Raw genomic sequence first — 21,957 nt, forward strand, 5'->3', positions numbered from 1 at the left:
AGGGGATTTTGGATATCTCTTTTTATCACTCCATAAATCAGAAAATACTCCATTCATTCCATTTTTATGGTAAAATTCCATATTTCACCATGTTTTTAGGAATAAAATGTGATATAAATCAGGGTATGAATGCGATATCAACAAACCCTTCTGTAAATACCTTCAGAACATAGATATGAATAGAACTGGAAGGTTTGGTGTATGTGAGTGCTACTGAAGTAGAGATTTATGGCTCAGAGTATGAGGAAAAACTCTTAAAACTAATTTTTGGGAAAACGCCTTCAAAGTTCTGTATTGTAAAATGCCATACTTTTTTTTTTTTAAACAGATATTTACAAACACAATACCTAATCAAACCATTAGTAATAGACAACCTAAACACATGCCTGATAACTGAATAATAATAATAATGATGTTATTGAACTGAACAGAACTACACACAGGCTACAAACAGTGTAGTACAGTGTAGTACCCCCTAATAGGCAAAAAATATTTGAATAGATATCACTATGAAACTTTCCCAATTTGTTATGTACATATAAACTAAGAAAAAATATATTGCAAGTTTTCTGAAATTTATGTTTATATATGCAAATGAGGCACTTCCCCATTAAATATGTGCACATTTATGGATGCAATAAGGCAAAATGATGTAAAATAAACAACTAAATGTGTGTTATTGACGTTTTATTGTCACTACTTTCATAGAAGACATGTTTAGGAAGCAAAATATAACAAAATCTCAAAATCAACAAAAAAAGTATATTTGACTATTCACCTGCAGTGTCTCGCCTTAAATAACTAACTACACATTATATCGGGCAACATGTGTCCCCATCACACTTAAAACCACATGAGATCTCACAATAAAAAAAATGCTAAAATACACCTGTCCTTCTGCAACACAACAAAAAAACATTGAAGCTCCACCCAAACAAAAAAGTATCCATACTTCCATTCCTCTTTACAATCTATATTAATGATATTGTTTCTAGTCTTTCAGCACTAGCAGGTTGTCAGGCTCATCTTTATGCGGATGATACAGTTGTCTACTGCATTGCGGATACTGTTCAGGAAGCTATTGTGAACCTGCAGCTTGCGTTTGACACTCTCCAAAATGCTCTAGCTAAGCTCAAGTTAGTTCTTAATGCTAGTAAAACCAAGTCTATGATGTTTTCTAGAGCCAGGGTTATAGATTATGACATGCTACACCTAACAACAGCAAATGGTTTGTATATTGAAAGAGTTAGTGAGTATAAATATCTTGGTATATGGCTGGATGATAAACTTTCTTTTAAATTCCATATAGATAACCTAGCTACAAAATTACGGCAAAAGATTGGTTTCTTGTACTGTAACCGCGCTAGTTTTCCTATGTTCTGTAGGAAAATAATTATACAGGCTGTTTTTTTGTCAATATTGGACTATGGTGATGTCATTTACAGGCATGCGTCTGCGTCTACATTAAGGCCTTTGGATTCTGCCTACCACTCCGCCCTAAGATTTATTACGGGTGACAAATATGATACTCACCATTGTCTTTTGTATGAGAGGGTAGGCTGGCCATCTCTCTCGTTGCGACGTAGTTATCATGGGTATCTTTTTATCTACAAAGCAATTATTGGCAACCTTCCACCTTATATTACATCTTTGTTGGTCTGGAGTGTTGTCACCTACCAAACTCGTTCGAATGATCGGCTTGTGCTCAGGGTGCCTCGAGTTCGGTCTGAGCTTCTCCTACGATGCTCCATACACATGGAATACCCTGCAAAAGACTCTAAAGCTCGGAACATTCCCGTCATTCATGGAGTTTAAAGGCATTGCACTTGACCTATGTACTGAATCATGTAATTGTTTTTAATCCATCATTGTAGTAATTGTAATTCATTGTAATTATTAACTGTTATGATATTTGTGTCCTTTGTTAACTCGTCATCACTGTAAATGAGGGAAACCTCAGTGCTTTCACAAGTATAAATAAAGGTTTGAAATGAAAATTCAACACATAATATGTCATCAAGAACAACATATGGGCAACCCAAGAAGGGTCCCGTCAGTCCATTTGTGTCCGTTTTTATATTCAGCGCATGAAATAGATCCCCTTCATCAGGACCCTCCGTTCCACTGAAATAGTCCTGCAACAGGTCTTGTTCCCCGACGCTCCGCGCTTCAGTCCAATCGTCCAAACAGACCCTGTTGTGACAGGCTGTCCTCAGCCCCAATAAAGAAGCCACTTCCTCTGCCCCGGCTACATCCACAACATATTTCAGTTTCATTGTCCCAACTGCTTGCAGACACTGTCCAAGCCCAGGTCTACTCCCTTCCTGAATGTCCAGCCAGGCTCCATACATCAGAGGCTCCATGATCTCCAGAAGGAGTGCACAACACTATTATCCTATATTATAATACTACATTATCCATTTTGTTGATCTTCTGCACAATCAGTCTAAAAACTTCCTGGGAAGTGTACCCCCCATTGTTCTTCAACCTCATTTGAGTCCTTGCTGAAAAAATAAACATCTCTAAATCTTCAAAAGAATCTCCAACTTTGAAATTTTTCAAATGTTTTGTTGTGTGCAGGAACTGCTGTATCTGCCTCACTGCATAACATTTTTGTCGTTGTGAATCAGACACTTGAGAAGCTTTTGGAAACTCATCTTCCTCAGCACTTGGAACGTCTGTCCCTAATTGTTTTTCAGCCTCATCCTCGTCCATGCTGGACTGAGAGGAACCTGTGCCTTCTACACCCTCCTGACTCTCTTTGACCAAACTTGTCACTCCTTCCTTATCCTGAGAGCCCACCCCTCCATCACTTCCCACCACGTCATCCACTGTCTGACTGTTTACATTGTCCACCACATTCAGCTTTTTACCTATTACTTCACTTGTCATCACATTCAGCTTTTTACCTATTACTTCACTATCACTTGTCATATTTTCCTTATTCCTTTTCTTACTCTGATGCGGTGTTGGGCTCGGGGGGACCAAAAAACCTCTGCTCTCCCCTATTACCTCACCACTTGTTGAAGGGGGGGCAGCATCTCTGACTCCCTTCTCTGTACCTGCACTATCACTGGTTGACGGGGAACAGCGTGTCTCACCCCTCCCTCCTCTGTACCTGCAGCTCTGCGCGCAGCACTGCGTCCCTCCCAGGGCTGAGATTGTGCGCCTCTCCCCTCTTCCCTCACACAATCACGGACCAAATGTCCTTCTTCTCCGCACTTGAAACATTTGAGTTCACAAAAACGACATAGTCAAAATCATCAACTCTTAATTTCAAAACCAAATCGAGCTCTTCTCTGTTGTTCTCGAGAATCATTAAAACCTGGCGTATATGTGAGACAACATGTTTTAACAGCGGAGATTTGCATCCAGACGACAGTTTCCTTATCGGGGAAATTATCCTCCCATATCGTGCAAGTTGATTTATCAGTATTTCGTCACTTATGAACAGCGGGATGTTATTTATATGAATGCTTCTGCCTGGTGTGGAGAGAGGCTCCACGGCAATAAACACATCCTCGATACTGACTCCGGATTCAACAACAGAGTGCACCTTCTCAAGACAGTCTAGAAAAATGACAACTCCATCGTTCATCCTCGCAGCTGATTTCACACTTTTATGCCCAACGACCTTACCTATTGCCAAGCTGCAATCCTCTACGGACACATTAGAAGCATTAATCTTTACACCATGCTTCCTGCCGAGTTTGGCAAACTCCATACTGGCGTCTGACGTCAGCCAGCAGCACAACCTGGCCGACTGCCAAACAAACAAACTCCCCACTTAACCCTATACACGCTAAACACAGAGCAAACTAACACTACACTATAATTACAATATAGCATAAATAAATTTAACTATCAGGATAAATAATGAAAACCGAAAAACTCACTCCTCACGCAGCTCCACTCTCCAAGAGAAAGGAGAATGAGAATGAAAGAGAGAGAGGGAGAGAGAGAGATAGGGAGAAAGAAAGAAGGAGAGAGACAGAGAGAGATGGAGAGAAAGAGAGAGAGGGAGAAATACAGAGAAAGAGAGAGAGATAATAGAGGGGGAGCAAGATAACAGAGAAGTGAGGGGGAGACAGAGAGAAAGGAGAATGAGAATGAAAGAGAGAGAGAGAGAGAGAGAGAGAGAGAGAGAGAGAGAGAGAGAGAGAGAGAGAGAGAGAGAGAGAGAGAGGGAGAGAGAGAAAGAAAGAAATAAGAGAGACGAGAGACAGTGAGAGATGGAGAGAAAGAGAGAGGGAGAAATACAGAGAAAGAGAGAGAGATAAGAGAGGGGGAGAGAAAGGAGAATGAGAATGAAAGAGAGAAAGAGAGAGAGAGAGAGAGAGAGAGAGAGAGAGAGAGAGAGAGAGAGAGAGAGAGAGAGAGATTGAATAAAAGAGAAACATTGCACTGCCGAGGCGATTCCCTGACACCAGGGGTTCTCAAACATTTTTATACCACGACCCCATTTTATTTAGGATTTGTTTTGGCGACCCCACACTTAATGTGTCGCGTAATTTCAATGTGGACTTAAGAAATATCAAAATAAAAGCACACCTTGTTGAACTTGATCATGCATATTTATTAGAACATTTAATTACAGCACTATGTTATCTATGCACATTTATAAAACGAGCCATATTTAGCCAAAATATGTTGCCAGAACATTTTTTTCTTTTATTTATTTGCCAATGCGTGACCCCATACTGTCACCTACCCACGACCCCACTTTGGGTCGCGACCCGTAGTTTGAGAACAGCTGTCTTACACCATGTACAGCCGTCCTCTCCCGTCCTCCCCCGTCCTCTCCTCTCCTCTCCCGTCCTCTCCCGTCCTCTCCCGTCCTCTCCCGTCCTCTCCCGTCCTCTCCCGTCCTCTCCCCTCCTCTTCAACATGAGATAATTGACCTTGGTGATATCCAGTGAATGTGATGTGTGTATCAACAATCCATTACAGCAAACTAGGTCATTAACCAGCCCTGCCCTCCTATAGGTATTTCTCTTGCCTCACTGCCCTAAAAAAAAACAATCAGGAAAATTAAATAAACACCAAAAAATACCATTTGGAATAACAAAGAGAGAAACTGAAACAGTTTAAATCCACATGGCCGTTTATATGCAAATCAGGATACTCTTCTATTACAGAGTTAATAATATTGGCAGAGAGGTTGCTAAGCAACAGCGCACCTGGCTGGCTGGCTGGCTGGCTGGTCCATTTGTCCCTTGAGCGGGGCTGGGTGAGGTTTGGGGTGCTGGGACAGAGTGGAGGAGGTTACAAAGGACTGATTACCTGTTTGAGAGATAGACGGATGGGACTAAGGCTTTAGCTTGGGTTGTTGTTATGGTGGGAGGGGGTGTAGCTGGGGTGGTTGTTAGGGTGGGAGGGGGTGTAGCTGGGGTGGTTGTTAGGGTGGGAGGGGGTGTAGCTGGGGTGGTTGTTAGGGTGGGAGGGGGTGTAGCTGGGGTTGTTGTTAGGGTGGGAGGGGGTGTAGCTGGGGTGGTTGTTAGGGTGGGAGGGGGTGTAGCTGGGGTTGTTGTTAGGGTGGGAGGGGGTGTAGCTGGGGTGGTTGTTAGGGTGGGAGGGGGTGTAGCTGGGGTGGTTGTTAGGGTGGGGGGGGGGGTGTAGCTAGGGTGGTTGTTAGGGTGGGAGGGGGTGTAGCTGGGGTGATTATTAGGATGGGGGGGTGTAGCTGGGGTGGTTGTTAGGGTGGGGGGGGGTGTAGCTAGGGTGGTTGTTAGGGTGGGAGGGGGTGTAGCTGGGGTTGTTGTTAGGGTGGGAGGGGGTGTAGCTAGGGTGGTTATTAGGGTGGGAGGGAGTGTAGCTGGGGTGATTATTAGGATGGGGGGGTGTAGCTGGGGTGGTTGTTAGGGTGGGGGGGGGTGTAGCTGGGGTGGTTGTTAGGGTGGGAGGGGGTGTAGCTGGGGTGGTTGTTAGGGTGGGAGGGGGTGTAGCTGGGGTGGTTGTTAGGGTGGGAGGGGGTGTAGCTGGGGTGGTTGTTAGGGTGGGAGGGGGTGTAGCTGGGGTGGTTGTTAGGGTGGGAGGGGGTGTAGCTGGGGTGGTTGTTAGGGTGGGAGGGGGTGTAGCTGGGGTGGTTGTTAGGGTGGGAGGGGGTGTAGCTGGGGTGGTTGTTAGGGTGGGAGGGGGTGTAGCTGGGGTGGTTGTTAGGGTGGGAGGGGGTGTAGCTGGGGTTGTTGTTATGGTGGGAGGGGGTGTAGCTGGGGTGGTTGTTAGGGTGGGAGGGGGTGTAGCTGGGGTGGTTGTTAGGGTGGGAGGGGGTGTAGCTGGGGTGGTTGTTAGGGTGGGAGGGGGTGTAGCTGGGGTGGTTGTTAGGGTGGGAGGGGATGTAGCTGGGGTGGTTGTTAGGGTGGGAGGGGGTGTAGCTGGGGTGGTTGTTAGGGTGGGAGGGGATGTAGCTGGGGTGGTTGTTAGGGTGGGGGGGGGGTGTAGCTGGGGTGGTTGTTAGGGTGGGAGGGGGTGTAGCTGGGGTGGTTGTTAGGGTGGGAGGGGGTGTAGCTGGGGTGGTTGTTAGGGTGGGAGGGGGTGTAGCTGGGGTGGTTGTTAGGGTGGGAGGGGGTGTAGCCGGGAATCGGAGAAGCTCTCTATAAACAGGGACCGCACTCTGAACAATTCAGTTAAATCATTCAATATTTATTGTCCATAATTATTCAACACGAGTTCACAAAGAAACAGTGTTTGGTCTCTGCTGCCTCAGTGTTTTTTTTTAATAGCATGAATATGTCAAAATAAACATTGAAAGGTTCAACTGACTTGTCCCGAGCGGAGCGCGTCGTCCGCGTTAAGAGAATTCCTTGGGACCGCGTGTTTCAGGTTGACGGGATCCTGCTTATAAAACGATTGCATTTTTCTTTGGTGGATTACGCTGCTAACTAACTGTATGGATTATTCTGTGGATGATCCCCTTCTCTTCCCCAGGAGACGGCTGCCCAGAGACCAGAGACCATCGACTGTGTAATGATGCGTGTGAAGAGACGTGCAGTAATCAAAGGGGAGACCAGGATCACGATTGGCTAAGCGGGTGTCTGGGTCCGCCTCTGTCCCCTCAGGATTGGCTGAGCGGGTGTCTGGCTCCGCCTCTGTCCCCTGCTCCACTGTTTCTTCAAAGCTCTAGGAGCGTGATGATGTCCTGGGAGAGAACCTGGGCTTATAATGGAAGAGCAGTTGGAACGTGGCAGACCGGTCGGAGGAGGAGGTCTCACGACGGCGTGTTGTCTGTTTCATACCTGATTAGGGATGGGTACCGAATCCGGTACTTTTAAGGGTACCGACCGAATCACGTCGGTACCACCGAGTACCGATTCACGTGAGATTCACCGGTGCCACATTTCGGTACTGTTTTTTTTTTTTTCGTTCAATGACGTCAACATTTCATTTACCGCGAAACTAAACCTATGAAGTGTGCGTCAACATTCACACTCACAATACACGCTTACCTATGATTTGACTTGATTCGACAACAACGAAGCAGTCGGTGCTGTGCTGTGTGTGCTGTGCTGTGTGTGCTGTGATGTGCTGTGAGGATTGAGGAAAAACACACAGACTTCTTTCCTCAAAGCCGTGGGGTTAGACAGGGGTGCAGTTTGAGTCCAACCCTCTTCAATACATAAGTGAACTGGCAAAAACATTGGAACAAACTGCAGCACCTGGCCTCCCCCTAGCAAACACAGAAGTCAAATGCCTACTGTTTGCAGACGACCTGGTGCTGCTGTCTCCAACAAAAGAAGGGCTACAGCAGCACCTTGATCTTCTGCACACATTTTCCCAGACATGGGCACTGACAGTAAACCTAACCAAAACTAAAGTTATGATATTCCAAAAAAGGCCCAGCCTAGAACAACAACACAAACACAAATTCCTCCTAGACACAATTTCCCTAGAATACACAAAAAACTACACCTATTTCGGCCTTAGCATCAGTGCTGCAGGGAACTTCAACCAAGCTGTGAACGACCTGAGAGACAAAGCAAGAAGGGCTTTTTATGCCATCAAAAGGAACATCAAGTTAGACATTCAAATCTAAATCTGGCTCAAAATATTAGACTCCGTCATAGAACCTATTTCCCTATAGGGTTGCAAAGTCTGGGGCCCACTTGCAAACCAAGACTCTGCATGCAGAATTTTGCAAATCCCAACGGAAAACACCAAATAATGCATGCAGAGCAGAACTAGGAAGATACCCACTAATCATCAAAATCCAAAAAAGAGCATTTCAATTCTACAATCACCTAAAAGAAAGTGACCCAGACACACTCCACAACAAAGCCCTCACCTACAGAGAGACCATTGAGAGATGCCCACTCAGCCAGATGGTTCTGGGACTCTGCTCACAAACACAAGCAGAGCCACCAGACAGAAACCACACTGGACTAAACCAAATTATAAGAAAACAAGAAGAAAACTATCTGACACATTGGAAAGAATCAATCCAATACCAGAGCAAATTGAAATGCTATTTGGCCCTAAACAGAGAGTACACAGTGGCAGAATACCTGAGCACTGTGACTGACCCAAAACTAAGAAGATCCTTGACTAGGTACAGACTCAGCGAGCACAGCCTAGCCATCGAGAAAGGCCGCCATAGGCAGACCTGGCTCCCAAAAGAAGACAGACTATGCACCCACTGCACACAAGAAGAGGTGGAAACCGAGCTCCACTTCTTAACAACCTGCCCACTATACCAAGACATCAGATACATTATACTTCCCACAAATTGCAAACACCCAAAGAGACTTTGAAAACATGGAAAACAACTCAAAACTCCCATACCTACTGGGAGAAATACAACAATGTGCAAACACAGCAGCAAGATTTGTGAGCTGCTGTGACAAGAAAAGGACATCCAACGGAATACAACCACCATAAAGACTGTCAACCATACAAGAAATTCCTTCTGTAATGTACTGATTTCTTTTGTTTTCTCTGTTTGATTGTTTTGTTTTGTTTGGCTTTGGCAATGTAAACGTATGTTTCCCATGTCAATAAAGCCCATTTGAATTGAATTGAATTGAATTGAATTTAATTGAATTGAATTGAGAGAGAGAGAGAGAGGCCTCACTGTTGAAAAGGGAAGGCACAGGAAAACCTGGCTTCCTGCAGAGCAAAGGCTGTGCTGTCATTGCATCCTCAGTGAGCCTGAAACTGAGTTGCACTTCCTCACCAAATGTGAAAAATATAAATATATTAGAGAAACGCATTTAATTTTTTTTAAACTAATAACAAAAGGTTTTCTTGCACTACCAGATACAGGGAAACTACCAGTCCTACTAGGGGAGGACTCAACAAGCTGTGAGCTAGCAGCAGCCTATGTTGCTGCCTGCCATAGACTGAGGGACAGTGAGTGACAGTCACCTGACATGTTTATCCCGTAATATTTTATGTTCTATTTTATGATGATAATTTTTTTATGTACTATGACATTAATATCTGTTTTGTAATCCATGCTTATGTTATTAATCATTTGCTTTGGCAACATGTACAAGTTGAGTGATGCCAATAAAGCCATTTGAATTGAATTGAATTGAATTGAGAGAGAGAGAGAGAGAGAGAGAGAGAGAGAGAGAGAGAGAGAGAGAGAGAGAGAGAGAGAGAGAGAGAGAGAGAGAGAGAGAGAGAGAGAGAGACAGAGAGAGAGACAGGGAGAGACACACACACAGAGACAGAGGGAAGATAGAGAAAGAGAGGGTGATACAGAAACAGAGACAGGGGAAGAGAGAGAGAGACACAGACACAGAGGAAAAAGAGAGAAAGAGAGAGAGAGAGAGAGAGAGAGAGAGAGAGAGAGAGAGAGAGAGAGAGAGAGAGAGAGAGAGAGGAGGAGAGAGAGAGAGGGAGGGAGGGCTGGTGCAACGGCAGAGGCTCAGAGAGAGGACCTCAGGGAGAGGAAGGCAGGCGTGGTGCTGGGAGTGAGGGCAGAGATAATTAAAACAGAATATGCGGAGATAGGTCACTAATAGAATAACTAGACAGCATAACAGCATAGGGCTCCAAATATGTATTTTATGCAAAAGAAAATCGGAGCCCAAGGCAAGTATGAATGTGTGAGAGTCAGTATTTACTTAATGCACGCTACTACATCGCTACTACATCGCAAAACCTCATAACATTTTACATTTAAAAAAAAATAAAAAATCAACTCCGTAGATCATCCTCCATATGTGTGTGTGGGTTTTACAACGTTTAAACAATGGGAAAGCATTAAACCGATCATCTGTCTAAACCTCCTAACTCTATTCGCCCTCAAATCTGTGATTTTTTCATCTGCTGAAAAGTTGGGTTTTTGGAGTTATGAGGTTTTGTCCCGCCAGCAGCGACATGTAGCTCAAAGTGACACATACCACGGAGAAGAAGTATGCATCCAGCAGAGATGGTTTGTGTGACACACCCACGACTATATGGAGAAATTCGTTTTTTTCTTTCTTCGGTGGGCAGATGCATTCCGTTGGCCTTAACGGCTAACGCCGGCCATTCAGGAGACCCCTCCCTCCGCGCTCTATGTGGCGCGGTCCACAGACGCAGACCATTCAGGAGACCCCTCCCTTCTCACTCTATGTGGCGCGGTCCACAGACGCAGACCATCCACGAGACCCCTCCCTCCTAACCTCGTTCCCAGTTTTATCTCCTCCGTGGGATAAAGACTGGTAAAGCACTACGGCCGAAAGTGTGTATGTGGTAGAATTTCCGGTGTATGTACTTCCCCTGGAAGCTGCCTCCGAACGGACCAAACTTTCCCCGAATCCTGTCGGCAAACAAGCTAGAACGTCCCGGTCATGTAGTCAATTCTTCAGGCAAAGCCGTTGCAGTGGCTTATAAACGAGGAAATATTGTGCACTTCACACGTTTCTATAATTGTTTTGTCGAAACTGGAAAGCCTGTAGCCGGTACTTCCTGTACTTCCGTTTGCACACTTTAGGAGGCATAGCTTTACCAGCCTACCTCCCTCCCCACTCTATGTGGCGCAGTCCACAGGTTTTCAAAGTCATATTTAGAGGAATATCTCATTAGGATTAGAGTCTATTACTAATGACATCACTACTCATAGTGTAGTGCGCATAGCGGCTTGGAGGTGAAATGCAGCCTATTCCACAACATTAATTACTCTGTTCTTTTAAAAACTGAAAATATAAATATTAACCATTAACAATTCATTTAGGTAACATAAATAATACTAATTCGTACATTGAAGAAAAAAAATATATATAAAAAAATAATAATAATACATTTGAGAGACCCCCACAGGTGTTGTTGACTATGGGGGCCCAGACTCTATCTATGGGGGCCAAGCCCCCATTGACCCCCCCAATAACTCGAACCCTGACGCAGACCATTCAGGAGACGCCTCCCTCCGCGCTCTATGTGGCGCGGCCCACAGAGGGAGAGCGGCCGGGGCGGCTCTCGGAGACTCTCTGCTGTCGTAGCTCCACATAGCAGCTGCTGAAATCCTCATTACGTTTAGAGAAAATCCCCATCATGGGGGCCTCGGATGAGGGTTCCGGGGGTTAATTTGAATTTGGTTTGCTCCGTCAAAACGCTTTATGCTGCCTCTGGAGCTGCTGCTCTTTCATGCTTCCAGGATTTCACAGCGTAGGCAGTATGCAGTATGCAGTATGCAGTATATGCAGTATATACAGTATGCCGTATGCAGTATACAGTATGCAGTATGCGGTATACAGTATACAGTATGCAGTATGCAGTATACAGTATGCAGTATGCAGTATACATTTACATTTAGTCATTTAGCTGACGCTTTTATCCAAAGCGACTTACAAGTTCTGTACGACAAGCCATCAGGAAGGGCACAACTCTATCAGCTGAGTAACAATGTTCATCAAAGTGTTGAGTGCTACAGTGTAGGTTAGTTTATTAGGACAAGTGCATGACAGTACGGTTAGTTAGGGTTCGATTTTTTTTTATTGTTTTTTTTTTTTTAATTCAGATAATGGTATACAGTATACAGTATGCAGTATACAGTATGCAGTATGCGGTAGGCAGTATGTAGTATGCAGTATGCAGTATACAGTATGCAGTATGCAGTAGGCAGTAGGCAGTATATGCAGTATGCCGTATGCCGTATGCAATACAGGACAGTGTTACCATCAATCGGTCGGTTAGGATTTCTCTTTTGTATTGTTTGCTTGTTAGGCGTTTACACTGTTAGATAGAAAAATAGATGTGTTTAAATAACAAGATATAAACCCATTATAGAGGTTTAACAAATTGTAATATAATCTCACAATGTCCCACGCAAAAAGCCCACACAAGCATAGTGTCACTTAGAAGTGGTGCTTTAATCGCAATCAAGTATCCAAATACCAAGTCAGAGTCAATTATAATAATTATAGGAACCATCAGTTAGAGAGGAACCATCAGTTAGAGAGGAACCATCAGTTAGAGAGGAACCATCAGTTAGAGAGGAACCATCAGTTAGAGAGGAACCATCAGTTAGAGAGGAACCATCAGTTACAGAGGAACCATTTTTTACAGAGAACCATCAGTTAGAGAGGAACCATCAGTTAGAGAGGAACCAGCAGTTACAGAGGAACCATCAGTTAGAGAGGAACCATCAGTTAGAGAGGAACCATCAGTTAGAGAGGAACCATCAGTTAGAGAGGAACCATCAGTTACAGAGGAACCATTTTTTACAGAGAACCATCAGTTAGAGGAACCAGCAGTTACAGAGGAACCATCAGTTAGACTCAGGGGTGGGCAATTATTTTTCCCATGGGGCCGAATGAGCAACTGAAAATATGTTGGAGGGCCGGGCCAAAATTCCAAACTCAATTATGCATAATATACATTTTATTTCTATATAAAAAGCAGTAAATGGCATTGTTTTGACCCCTGGTAAGAGTGTATGTTATTATTTGGCAATTAAAAAGTGAGGTTAGCTTTCAAAAATATCATTTATTCAAATAGAATTTATTTTCAAAATGATAAACAAAATGTGAAACATTAATAACAAAGGGCATTTTGAGTTTCATATACTATTGAAACAAGGATTTTCTTAGCCTTCTAAAGACATCACATCATCTTATAGCCAAAATAAACAAGACATGTCACTGAACTGTGTAAAGAAAAGTGTCCCAGTTTTGTAGCCTTTTTTACTTTACATGCCTATATTAAACATTTAATGTTTTCAGAACTGTGCAAAAAAAAGAAAAAAAAAAGATCAAGTGTCCCATTTCGCTTGTTATATTTCCACATTTTAGTGTTCTTCAGTTCAGTTTTCATTCAGTGTGAGAAATCCAGTCTCTGTTGAGCTTTAACAAGTCCATCAAAGTCAGGTTGCCTGTCTGAGGTGGAGATGTGACGCACAGCTGCCAGATGTTCATCAGTGAGAGAGGATCTGTACCTGGACTTGGTAAACGTCATGACTGAGAATGTCTGTTCACATAATGTAGGTGGATCCAAAGAGAACCAACATCTTCTGAGCATGTCTCCTCATGTTTGGAAAGTTCTCCTCCTTGAGAGCAGAGTAGAACTCTAGCAGTGATGCTGACTTAAAGTGCTCTTTCAGTAGTGAATCAGACTGTAAGTCAATGAGTTGAAGCTGAACAACTATCAACACTGCAGGTAAAGGGAGAGGAAACCAGCTGCATTTCATCCTCAACCTTTTTGAAATCTTGAAAACGCCTTGAAAATTCATCATGCAGTGCTCCCAACATGGATGAGTACCTGTGCCGGTGATCAGCTGATGGTTTGACTTATTTCAGGGTTTTCATGTGTTTGAGATTGTTGCTGCCTAGTTGCCTTGAAATTAATTGCAACTTTGTCATGAAGGCTTTCACATGGCTATGCATTTCATGAGCAAAAATGCCCTTGCCCTGCAGTTGTGTGTTCAGTAGGGATGGGTACCGTTCACATTTGAACCGATACGGTACCGGTACCTGTGAATCGATACCGGTACCCAACGGTACCTTTTTTCTGTACTTTAGTCTCTAAAAATTTAATCTACCTACCTCAGTTGTGAAAAAAAAATCCAAACTTCAAATAACCACACTCTCTACCGTTTTCGGCTTGCCCCGACTGCTTTGTTGTTGAATCAAGTCAAATCCTAGGTAAGCGTATATTGTGCGTGTGAACGTTGACATGAAAAGAAAAAAGTTAAAAAAAAAAAAAACGTTTTTTCTAATTATCATGTAATCTTTCGCGGGCCGGTCAGAATCATCCGTACAATGCCCAGGTCTGCTCTAACTGATGGTTCCTCTAACTGATGGTTCCTCTAACTGCTGGTTCCTCTAACTGATGGTTCCTCTAACTGATGGTTCTCTGTAACGTAAGGTTATTCTATAACCCTAGTTATATGAGTATAGCGAGTGCTCTGCTCTATTGGAACTATCCCTTTATCCAGTCTAATATTGAATAATTTTCTCCACATGCAATTCAAAGTGCCAGGGCCTGCTATTCTCACGGCTACGCCAATTGTTGTAGCACAAGCTAAACAGCTAACTCTAGGCTAACTGATAGCATCAAGCTAACGTTCCCAGCCGAGCGCAGCCGGCAGCTAACGTCGTAGCAAACAGCTAACTGGCTAACAGTTAGCTCAAACCGGCTATCGCTAGCCACTAGCTCACGCAGAAGCAAGCTAAGCGGCTACCACTGAAAACTGTACAACGTGAGAAAAGCAATACAGGCCAACACTTCAGACAGCCGCTGTCTTTTCCTCTTCTCATCCGAAGAAAAAAAGGGAAAAAAGGCAACACACGTCTCTCTTCAGAACGGTGTCTACCAGACACAGCGGTGTCGGCAACAAGTCCCTCGCGGACTATAGCCGACCTGAGCATGGAGATATTCTCATAACAAACACCAAGCTCACCTCCCTCGCACCGGGTGCTTTTCATGGCCAGCACGGCGACAGTGGGTATCCGTTTGTTTAGAGACCCAGGGAATTTAACCGCCGATTCGGAATCACGGTCCCAGGAAAACAAAGCTCTTACTTGAGGATGAGCTAATGTTAACATGGGTCATCAAGCTAGAACCCCCTCCACGCCGCTAAGGGGCAGCGAAAAGGATCCCAGCCTGGAGCCGACCTTCGTAAGCTGTGTAGTTGTTCCCCCCACAACCAACACACCTGGTGCCTGCGTCGCAAAAAAACATCGCCCGCCCAGAGAGGCCTTCAGCCCCCACCCGGCCGATCGCCTCCAAAGCCAAGTGTCCAGCTGCAGAGCCGGAGGCAATGCCGGCGGGGATTGCTCAGCGACGCAAGCCCCTAATACGAAACGCCGGTGGAGGTCAGAATGATCATCATCTTCTAGACACTGCGGTGGCGAAGACATTATCGCTGTATTTCCTCGAAAAATAGTGAGAGAGAAAACAAAGATATAATGTCAACGCAGCTCCTTTCCTCCAAACGTAACTCCTTTCCAATAACTATTTCGGCACTAAACTCAAGTGGTGTATACAGACACTTTTCGGTGGTGAAAATAGGGAAGGAGCTGTTAGTATGGCCATGACCCCGCTTATGTAGAGGAGCGGATGTGGGTGTGGCCAGGCGGATGGGTGTGTACATGTGGAGAAAAATTATTCAGTGCTAGAGTGGATAAAGGGATAGTTCCACTAGAGCGCAGAGCGTAAGCTATACGATATATAACCATCAGTTACAGAGAACCATCAGTTACAGAGGAACCATCAGTTAGAGAGGAACCATCAGTTAGAGGAACCAGCAGTTAGAGAATATTACTAGATCGCTCCTAGCTTCATCTGTGGTCCCTGCAGAATCTCCCCCTCCTCCCCCGCAATCCAATACCCTCCATTTGTCCCCTTTGTCTCCCACCCCGACATCCTGTCTACCTGTGTGACACCAGCGGTTTAAAAAAAAATTAAGGAAAAACTGAACAGTTTACCGCTGGCCACTAGTGTCTCATTAGTACTGCTGACCGGCTTAGCTGGTCGGCCATTTTGTTTTCACGGCCATTCGCTCATTCTGCGTCGGGTGGATACGTTCATTCACTCATTCATGTGAGTCTGTTTATATCACTATTGAATGTTTATGTACATTATATAGCGATAGGGCTGACCCCTATTAGTCGATTAGTCGACTAATCGGTCGAAAGGAGCCGTAGTCGACTAGCCAACCTCTTAGTCGAATACAAAAAATATATATATATATATATATTTATAATATTTATTTATTTTTAATTTTTTTTATCATTCTTTCCAAAAGAAAATAGACCTAGAAGCGTGGCTAACGCTAATGGCACGCATACCAGAGGCTAAAACAGGCACAGAGGCACTGAAAGAGGGTTTCACCCATCTAATGAACACACTAGACTAGACAAATATCAAGATGTATCCATCAGTGGACCAATTGCATGCTTTTGCAGAGGACAAGAAGCCTTCAGTCGACTCCTTCAGACATTAAGCACCGCCCACAGCCCAAATGGAATCATAAAAAATAAAAATATATAAAAAAAATTTAAAAAGATTTACAAATATTATACTTTTTTTTTTCTTCTTTTTTTTACCAATAGTCGACTAACGGCAAATTTTGGCCAATCATAGTCGACCATCCAAATTCTTAGTCGGGGACAGCCCTAATATATATATGCATCATTATAGTGTTGTCATGCATTTATGTTGGTGGTACTTTGTCAGCTGATGTCGCTGTCCGTCATTAAATACTGAAACTGACGACACGAGGAGTGTGTTTCTTCATGACGACACCATGAATGAGTGAATTAACTAGCATAGCGTCGCAGACTCGGTAACCTGACGTCACCTGACCGGGTCACCTGACGTCACCAGACCGGGTCACCTGACGTCACCAGCCCGGGTCACCTGACGTCACCAGACCGGGTCACCTGACGTCACCAGACCGGGTCACCTGATGTCACCAGCCCGGGTCACCTGACGTCACCAGACCGGGTCACCTGACGTCACCAGACCGGGTCACCTGACGTCACCAGACCGGGTCACCTGACGTCACCAGCGCCAGTGCGTTCCCCCGGCAACAGCTGTTCATTTATGCCGTATAGGCCGTGGGGAAAAGACACGCCAGGGCTCGTCCCGACGACGTGACCGACGGGCCTGTGGGCAGAGCAGGCGGCGTACAACCCTCAACCCCTAACCGGCGGCAATTAGGACAAGAGATAGTACCACACAAGTCCTCCGAGCTGTGGATCAGTGTTGCAGCGGCGGTAATTCACCGTGTCAAGGACCACACGCTTCCAGTAGAACAGACACTCCTACCAAGGCTCCGTCTGCACCGAGGGCCGCTCTCTCTCTCTCTCTCCAGCGCTCACAGCCGGGACGCGTGTAGCTTATTCCCAGCGGAAGAGTGCGTCGCGTGCTTCCGCGTTTTCCCTGATTGGCTGCGACGCGGCATGTGACCATGTGACCGCGGCAGAGCGAGAGAGCGGCAGTGCGGAAATAGGCTGTCTGTTGCCATTCTCTAAGACAAACTCTAACCTTAACCAGCTCCTTAACAGCGCCTAAACTTAACCCTTCTAACCTTAACCAACTCCGAAACAATGCCTAACCTTAACCTTAACCAACTCCGAAACAATGCTTAAAGTTAACATGCCTAAACTTAACCGGCGAAAGAATGCACGTTAAAAAAAATAAAAATAAAAAATGTTTAAGGGAATCGAACTTGTCACCAACGGACCGCAGGATACACAGCAAGGCAGCGCTGCCAGTTGAGCTAGTTGTCGATGGCAAAATAGGGGGGATTACTGCTACATAATGCTGCCGCGGCAGAGCGGAGCGGCTAGACACAAGTTGGTTGCCTTTAATATTTAGGCAGCCGGGACAGGAAAAGCTCTTCTAAGAGCGGCACCCGGCACCCGGCACCTCTCTGGATTTCCATCCCATATGCCGGTTAATCACTTTGTCCTTTGCCTCTCATCCGTCTCTGCCTCATTAGCTCGCCGGGACAGGTGTCTTTCCACTTCACTCCCAGCTATAGGTTGGTTCGGCCTAATTGACTGTGTAATGATCCAATCACACGCCTCCTGCGCGCCACCGGCTCCCCGGGGAGGGCGGGACGCGGCGCCGTTGGCCTCCTCCTCCTCCTGGGGAGAGCCGCGTTGAACCGTTCAAAAAAAAAAAAGGGGACATTTTACCTTGAGGTCGTATTGATTTTGGGGGGGAAAAACAATAATAATTCAAGCTGCTACTACGGATATCTGTTACATTTGTAATGTCTGTTTATTAAAACGTTTCTAAGTAATAATAGACCTTGAATCGTTAGGCTACTGTGGGTTCAAACAGTCTTCCAGAATCTACTGTATGTGAGTAGACGCCACATCTCTCCCGTCAATCTCCTGCATCCACTCAACCAGGCCGCGGCAGGATATGATGTAATGAAACTTTATGCTTTAGAAGACTAGGGTTGTTGTTATTGTGGTTGTTGTTGTTGTTGTTGTTGTTGTTGTTGTTGTAGCATCTACACCTCACAGAACATGCAATGAGGGTTAGAAATCTTTCTTTAACACAGTGCACTGTTTTGATTGTTTTGAGGTGTATTAAACTATTGTGTGCTTCCAACATGGCTGCCTGTAACGATTGGTAACCACTTTCAAATTCACTTTCAAATAAATGTCTGTTCTGTGGTAGAGTCGGTAACATCCTGGATAAGCATGATATTACTGTTCCACTCTGACCCGTTTACCAGATCCAGTAATAACACTACTACTATATATTTATTTGTAAAATACATATTTCTCATATGAACACATGGTAACCGTAGTTTCTTACAACATGGAGGAGGAATTGCCATTCTAAACTCTAATTCCAATGTATGCTTTTTTTAAAAGGTAGTGCCAAAATCACATTGTCCGGAAGGACGCCTTGACATGGTTGATTTGTAGGTAGCGGCGAGCGGGAGTGGTAAGGTAAGGTAAGGTAAGGTAAGGTAAGGTAAGGTAAGGTAAGGGATAGGTAAGGTAAGGTAAGGTAAGGTAAGGTAAGGTAAGGTAATGTAATGTAAGGGATAGGTAAGGTAAGGTAAGGTAAGGTAAGGTAAGGTAAGGGATAGGAAAGGTAAGGTAAGGTAAGGTAAGGTAAGGTAAGGTAAGGTAAGGGATAGGTAAGGTAAGGTAAGGTAAGGTAAGGTAAGGTAATGTAATGTAAGGGATAGGTAAGGTAAGGTAAGGTAAGGTAAGGTAAGGTAAGGGATAGGAAAGGTAAGGTAAGGTAAGGTAAGGTAATGTTAGGTAAGGTAAGGTAAGGTTAGGTAAGGGATAGGTAAGGTAAGGTAAGGTAAGGTAAGGGATATGTAAGATAAGGTAAAGTAAGGTAAGGGATAGGTAAGGTAAGGTAAGGTAAGGTTAGGTAAGATAAAGTAAGGTAAGGTAAGGTAAGGTTAGGTAAGATAAAGTAAGGTAAGGTAAGGGATATGTAAGGTAAGGTAAGGTAAAGTAAGGTAAGGTAAGGTAAAGTTAGGTAAGGTAAAGTAAGGTAAGGTAAAGTTAGGTAAGGTAAGGTAAGGTAAAGTAAGGTAAGGTAAGGTAAAGTAAGGTAAGGGATATGTAAGGTAAGGTAAGGTAAAGTAAGGTAAGGTAAGGTAAAGTTAGGTACAGTAAAGTAAGGTAAGGTAAAGTTAGGTAAGGTAAGGTAAAGTTAGGTAAGGTACAGTTAGGTAAGGTAAGGTAAAGTTAGGTAAGGTAAAGTAAGGTAAGGTAAGGTAAAGTTAGGTAAGGTAAGGTAAAGTTAGGTAAGGTAAAGTTAGGTAAGGTAAGGTAAAGTTAGGTAAGGTAAGGTAAGGTAAGGTACGGTAAGGTAAGGTAAAGTAAAGTAAGGTAAGGTAAGGTAAGGTAAGGTAAGGTAAGGTAAGGTAAGGTAAGGTAAGGTAAGGTAAGGTAAAGTAAAGTAAGGTAAGGTAAGGTAAGGTAAGGTAAAGTAAAGTAAGGTAAGGTAAGGTAAGGTAAGGTAAGGTAAGGTGAGGTAAGGTAAGGTAAGGTGAGGTAAGGTAAGGTAAGGTAAGGTAAGGTGAGGTAAGGTAAGGTAAAGTAAGGTAAGGTTATGTAAGGTTAGGTTAGGTAAGGTAAAGTAAGGTAAGGTAAAGTAAGGTAAGGTAAGGTAAGGTAAGGTAAGGTAAGGTAAGGTAAGGGATATGTAAGGTAAGGTAAGGTAAGGTAAGGAATAGGTTTGTAAACAACTTTTTAGGTTGACAATCATGACAAAGGCTTTGCAGCTTTTGATCAAAGGTGTCCTTCCGGGTGATGGGAACTAGACACCTACAGACAGAAGCTAATCTAAGGAACGTCAGCAATTACTTCCCTGAGTGGTGAGTCCATTATGTGGTCATCGACTGGAGGAATGGCACCAATCACCCACTGTAGCAATCTGTCCGTCCGTTACCATGGAAACGGCCTGGGTGAATAGGGGTTTAAGTGGAGAGCATGGGGAGACTGCCGACACCTGCTCTCTCTCTCTCTCTCTCTCTCTCTCTCTCTCTCTCTCTCTCTCTCTCTCTCTCTCTCTCTCTCTCTCTCTCTCTCTCTCTCTCTCTCTCTCTATCCCTCTCTCGCTCTCTCTCTCTCTCCCTCTATCTATCTCTCTCTTTCTCTCTCTCTCCCTCTCTCTCTTTCTCTCTATCCCCCGCTCTTTCTCTCTCTCCCTCTCTCTTTCTCTCACTCTCTCTTTCTCTCTCTCTCTCTCTCTCTCCCTCACTCCCTCTCTCTTTCTCTCACGCACACACACACACACACACACACACACACACACACACACACACACACACACACACACACATGTCCATTACACACCTCCTTTTCATGTGGGTTTTCTATTAGTCTGTCTTGTTATTGTGTTTTCAAGCAGCATTTTTTACTTGGGCTACAACACATTTGCAATTCTCTGAGTTCTAATGTGGACGATGCCTCAAGCAGCAGAGAGAGCAGAGCTTTCCGTTCATATATATCTTATCATCTTATTATCTTTGCATTGCAAGGGAAACATCACTTTTAATTAACAACCTCACATAAACAACGGAAACGTGAAATCAAAGTAACAGTAATTTGACTTAAGTAGGGCATTTTTATGCTTAACACCTCTGCCAAGTATACTCTCAGAAAAGTACATATGGGTAGAAATATACTTTTAACTAGGGTGCATTATTATTATCATGGATGCGTTACAAGTTGTTTCTAGGGAGCATCATTATTATCATGGATGCTTGTTACAAGTTGTTTCTAGGGTGCATCATTATTATCATGGATGCTTGTTACAAGTTGTTTCTAGGGTGCATCATTATTATCATGGATGCTTGTTACAAGTTGTTTCTAGGGTGCATCATTATTATCATGGATGCGTTACAAGTTGTTTCTAGGGAGCATCATTATTATCATGGATGTGTTATAAGTTGTTTCTAGGGAGCATCATTATTATCATGGATGCTTGTTACAAGTTGTTTCTAGGGTGCATCATTATTATCATGAATGTGTTACAAGTTGTTTCTAGGGTGCATCATTATTACCATGGATGCGTTACAAGTTGTTTCTAGGGTGCATCATTATTACCATGGATGCGTTACAAGTTGTTTCTAGGGTGCATCATTATTATCATGGATGCTTGTTACAAGTTGTTTCTAGGGTGCATCATTATTATCATGGATGCTTGTTACAAGTTGTTTCTAGGGAGCATCATTATTATCATGGATGCTTGTTACAAGTTGTTTCTAGGGTGCATCATTATTATCATGAATGTGTTACAAGTTGTTTCTAGGGTGCATCATTATTACCATGGATGCATTACAAGTTGTTTCTAGGGAGCATCATTATTATCATGGATGCGTTACAAGTTGTTTCTAGGGAGCATCATTATTATCATGGATGCTTGTTACAAGTTGTTTCTAGGGTGCATCATTATTATCATGGATGTGTTACAAGTTGTTTCTAGGGTGCATCATTATTATCATGGATGCGTTACAAGTTGTTTCTAGGGTGCATCATTATTATCATGAATGTGTTACAAGTTGTTTCTAGGGTGCATCATTATTACCATGGA

At 44.0% G+C, this 21,957-nt stretch overlaps 1 protein-coding gene across 1 annotated transcript in view; it reads right to left on the reverse strand.

Annotated features, from left to right (window-relative positions):
• Positions 1-5,827: 5,827 nt before the first annotated feature.
• The window catches only part of LOC311229892 (filamin-B-like), a gene marked incomplete at its 3' end in the record, with an annotated part of 367,515 nt that continues 351,385 nt past the window's right edge, over positions 5,828-21,957 (reverse strand). Inside the window, 1 exon segment of the mRNA XM_084315961.1 lies at positions 5,828-6,441. Coding sequence (XP_084172087.1) covers positions 5,828-6,441 — 614 coding nt within the window.

Source organism: Notolepis coatsorum (assembly GCF_963971535.1).
Source record: "Notolepis coatsorum genome assembly, chromosome: 6".
Lineage (NCBI taxonomy): Eukaryota > Metazoa > Chordata > Actinopteri > Aulopiformes > Paralepididae > Notolepis > Notolepis coatsorum.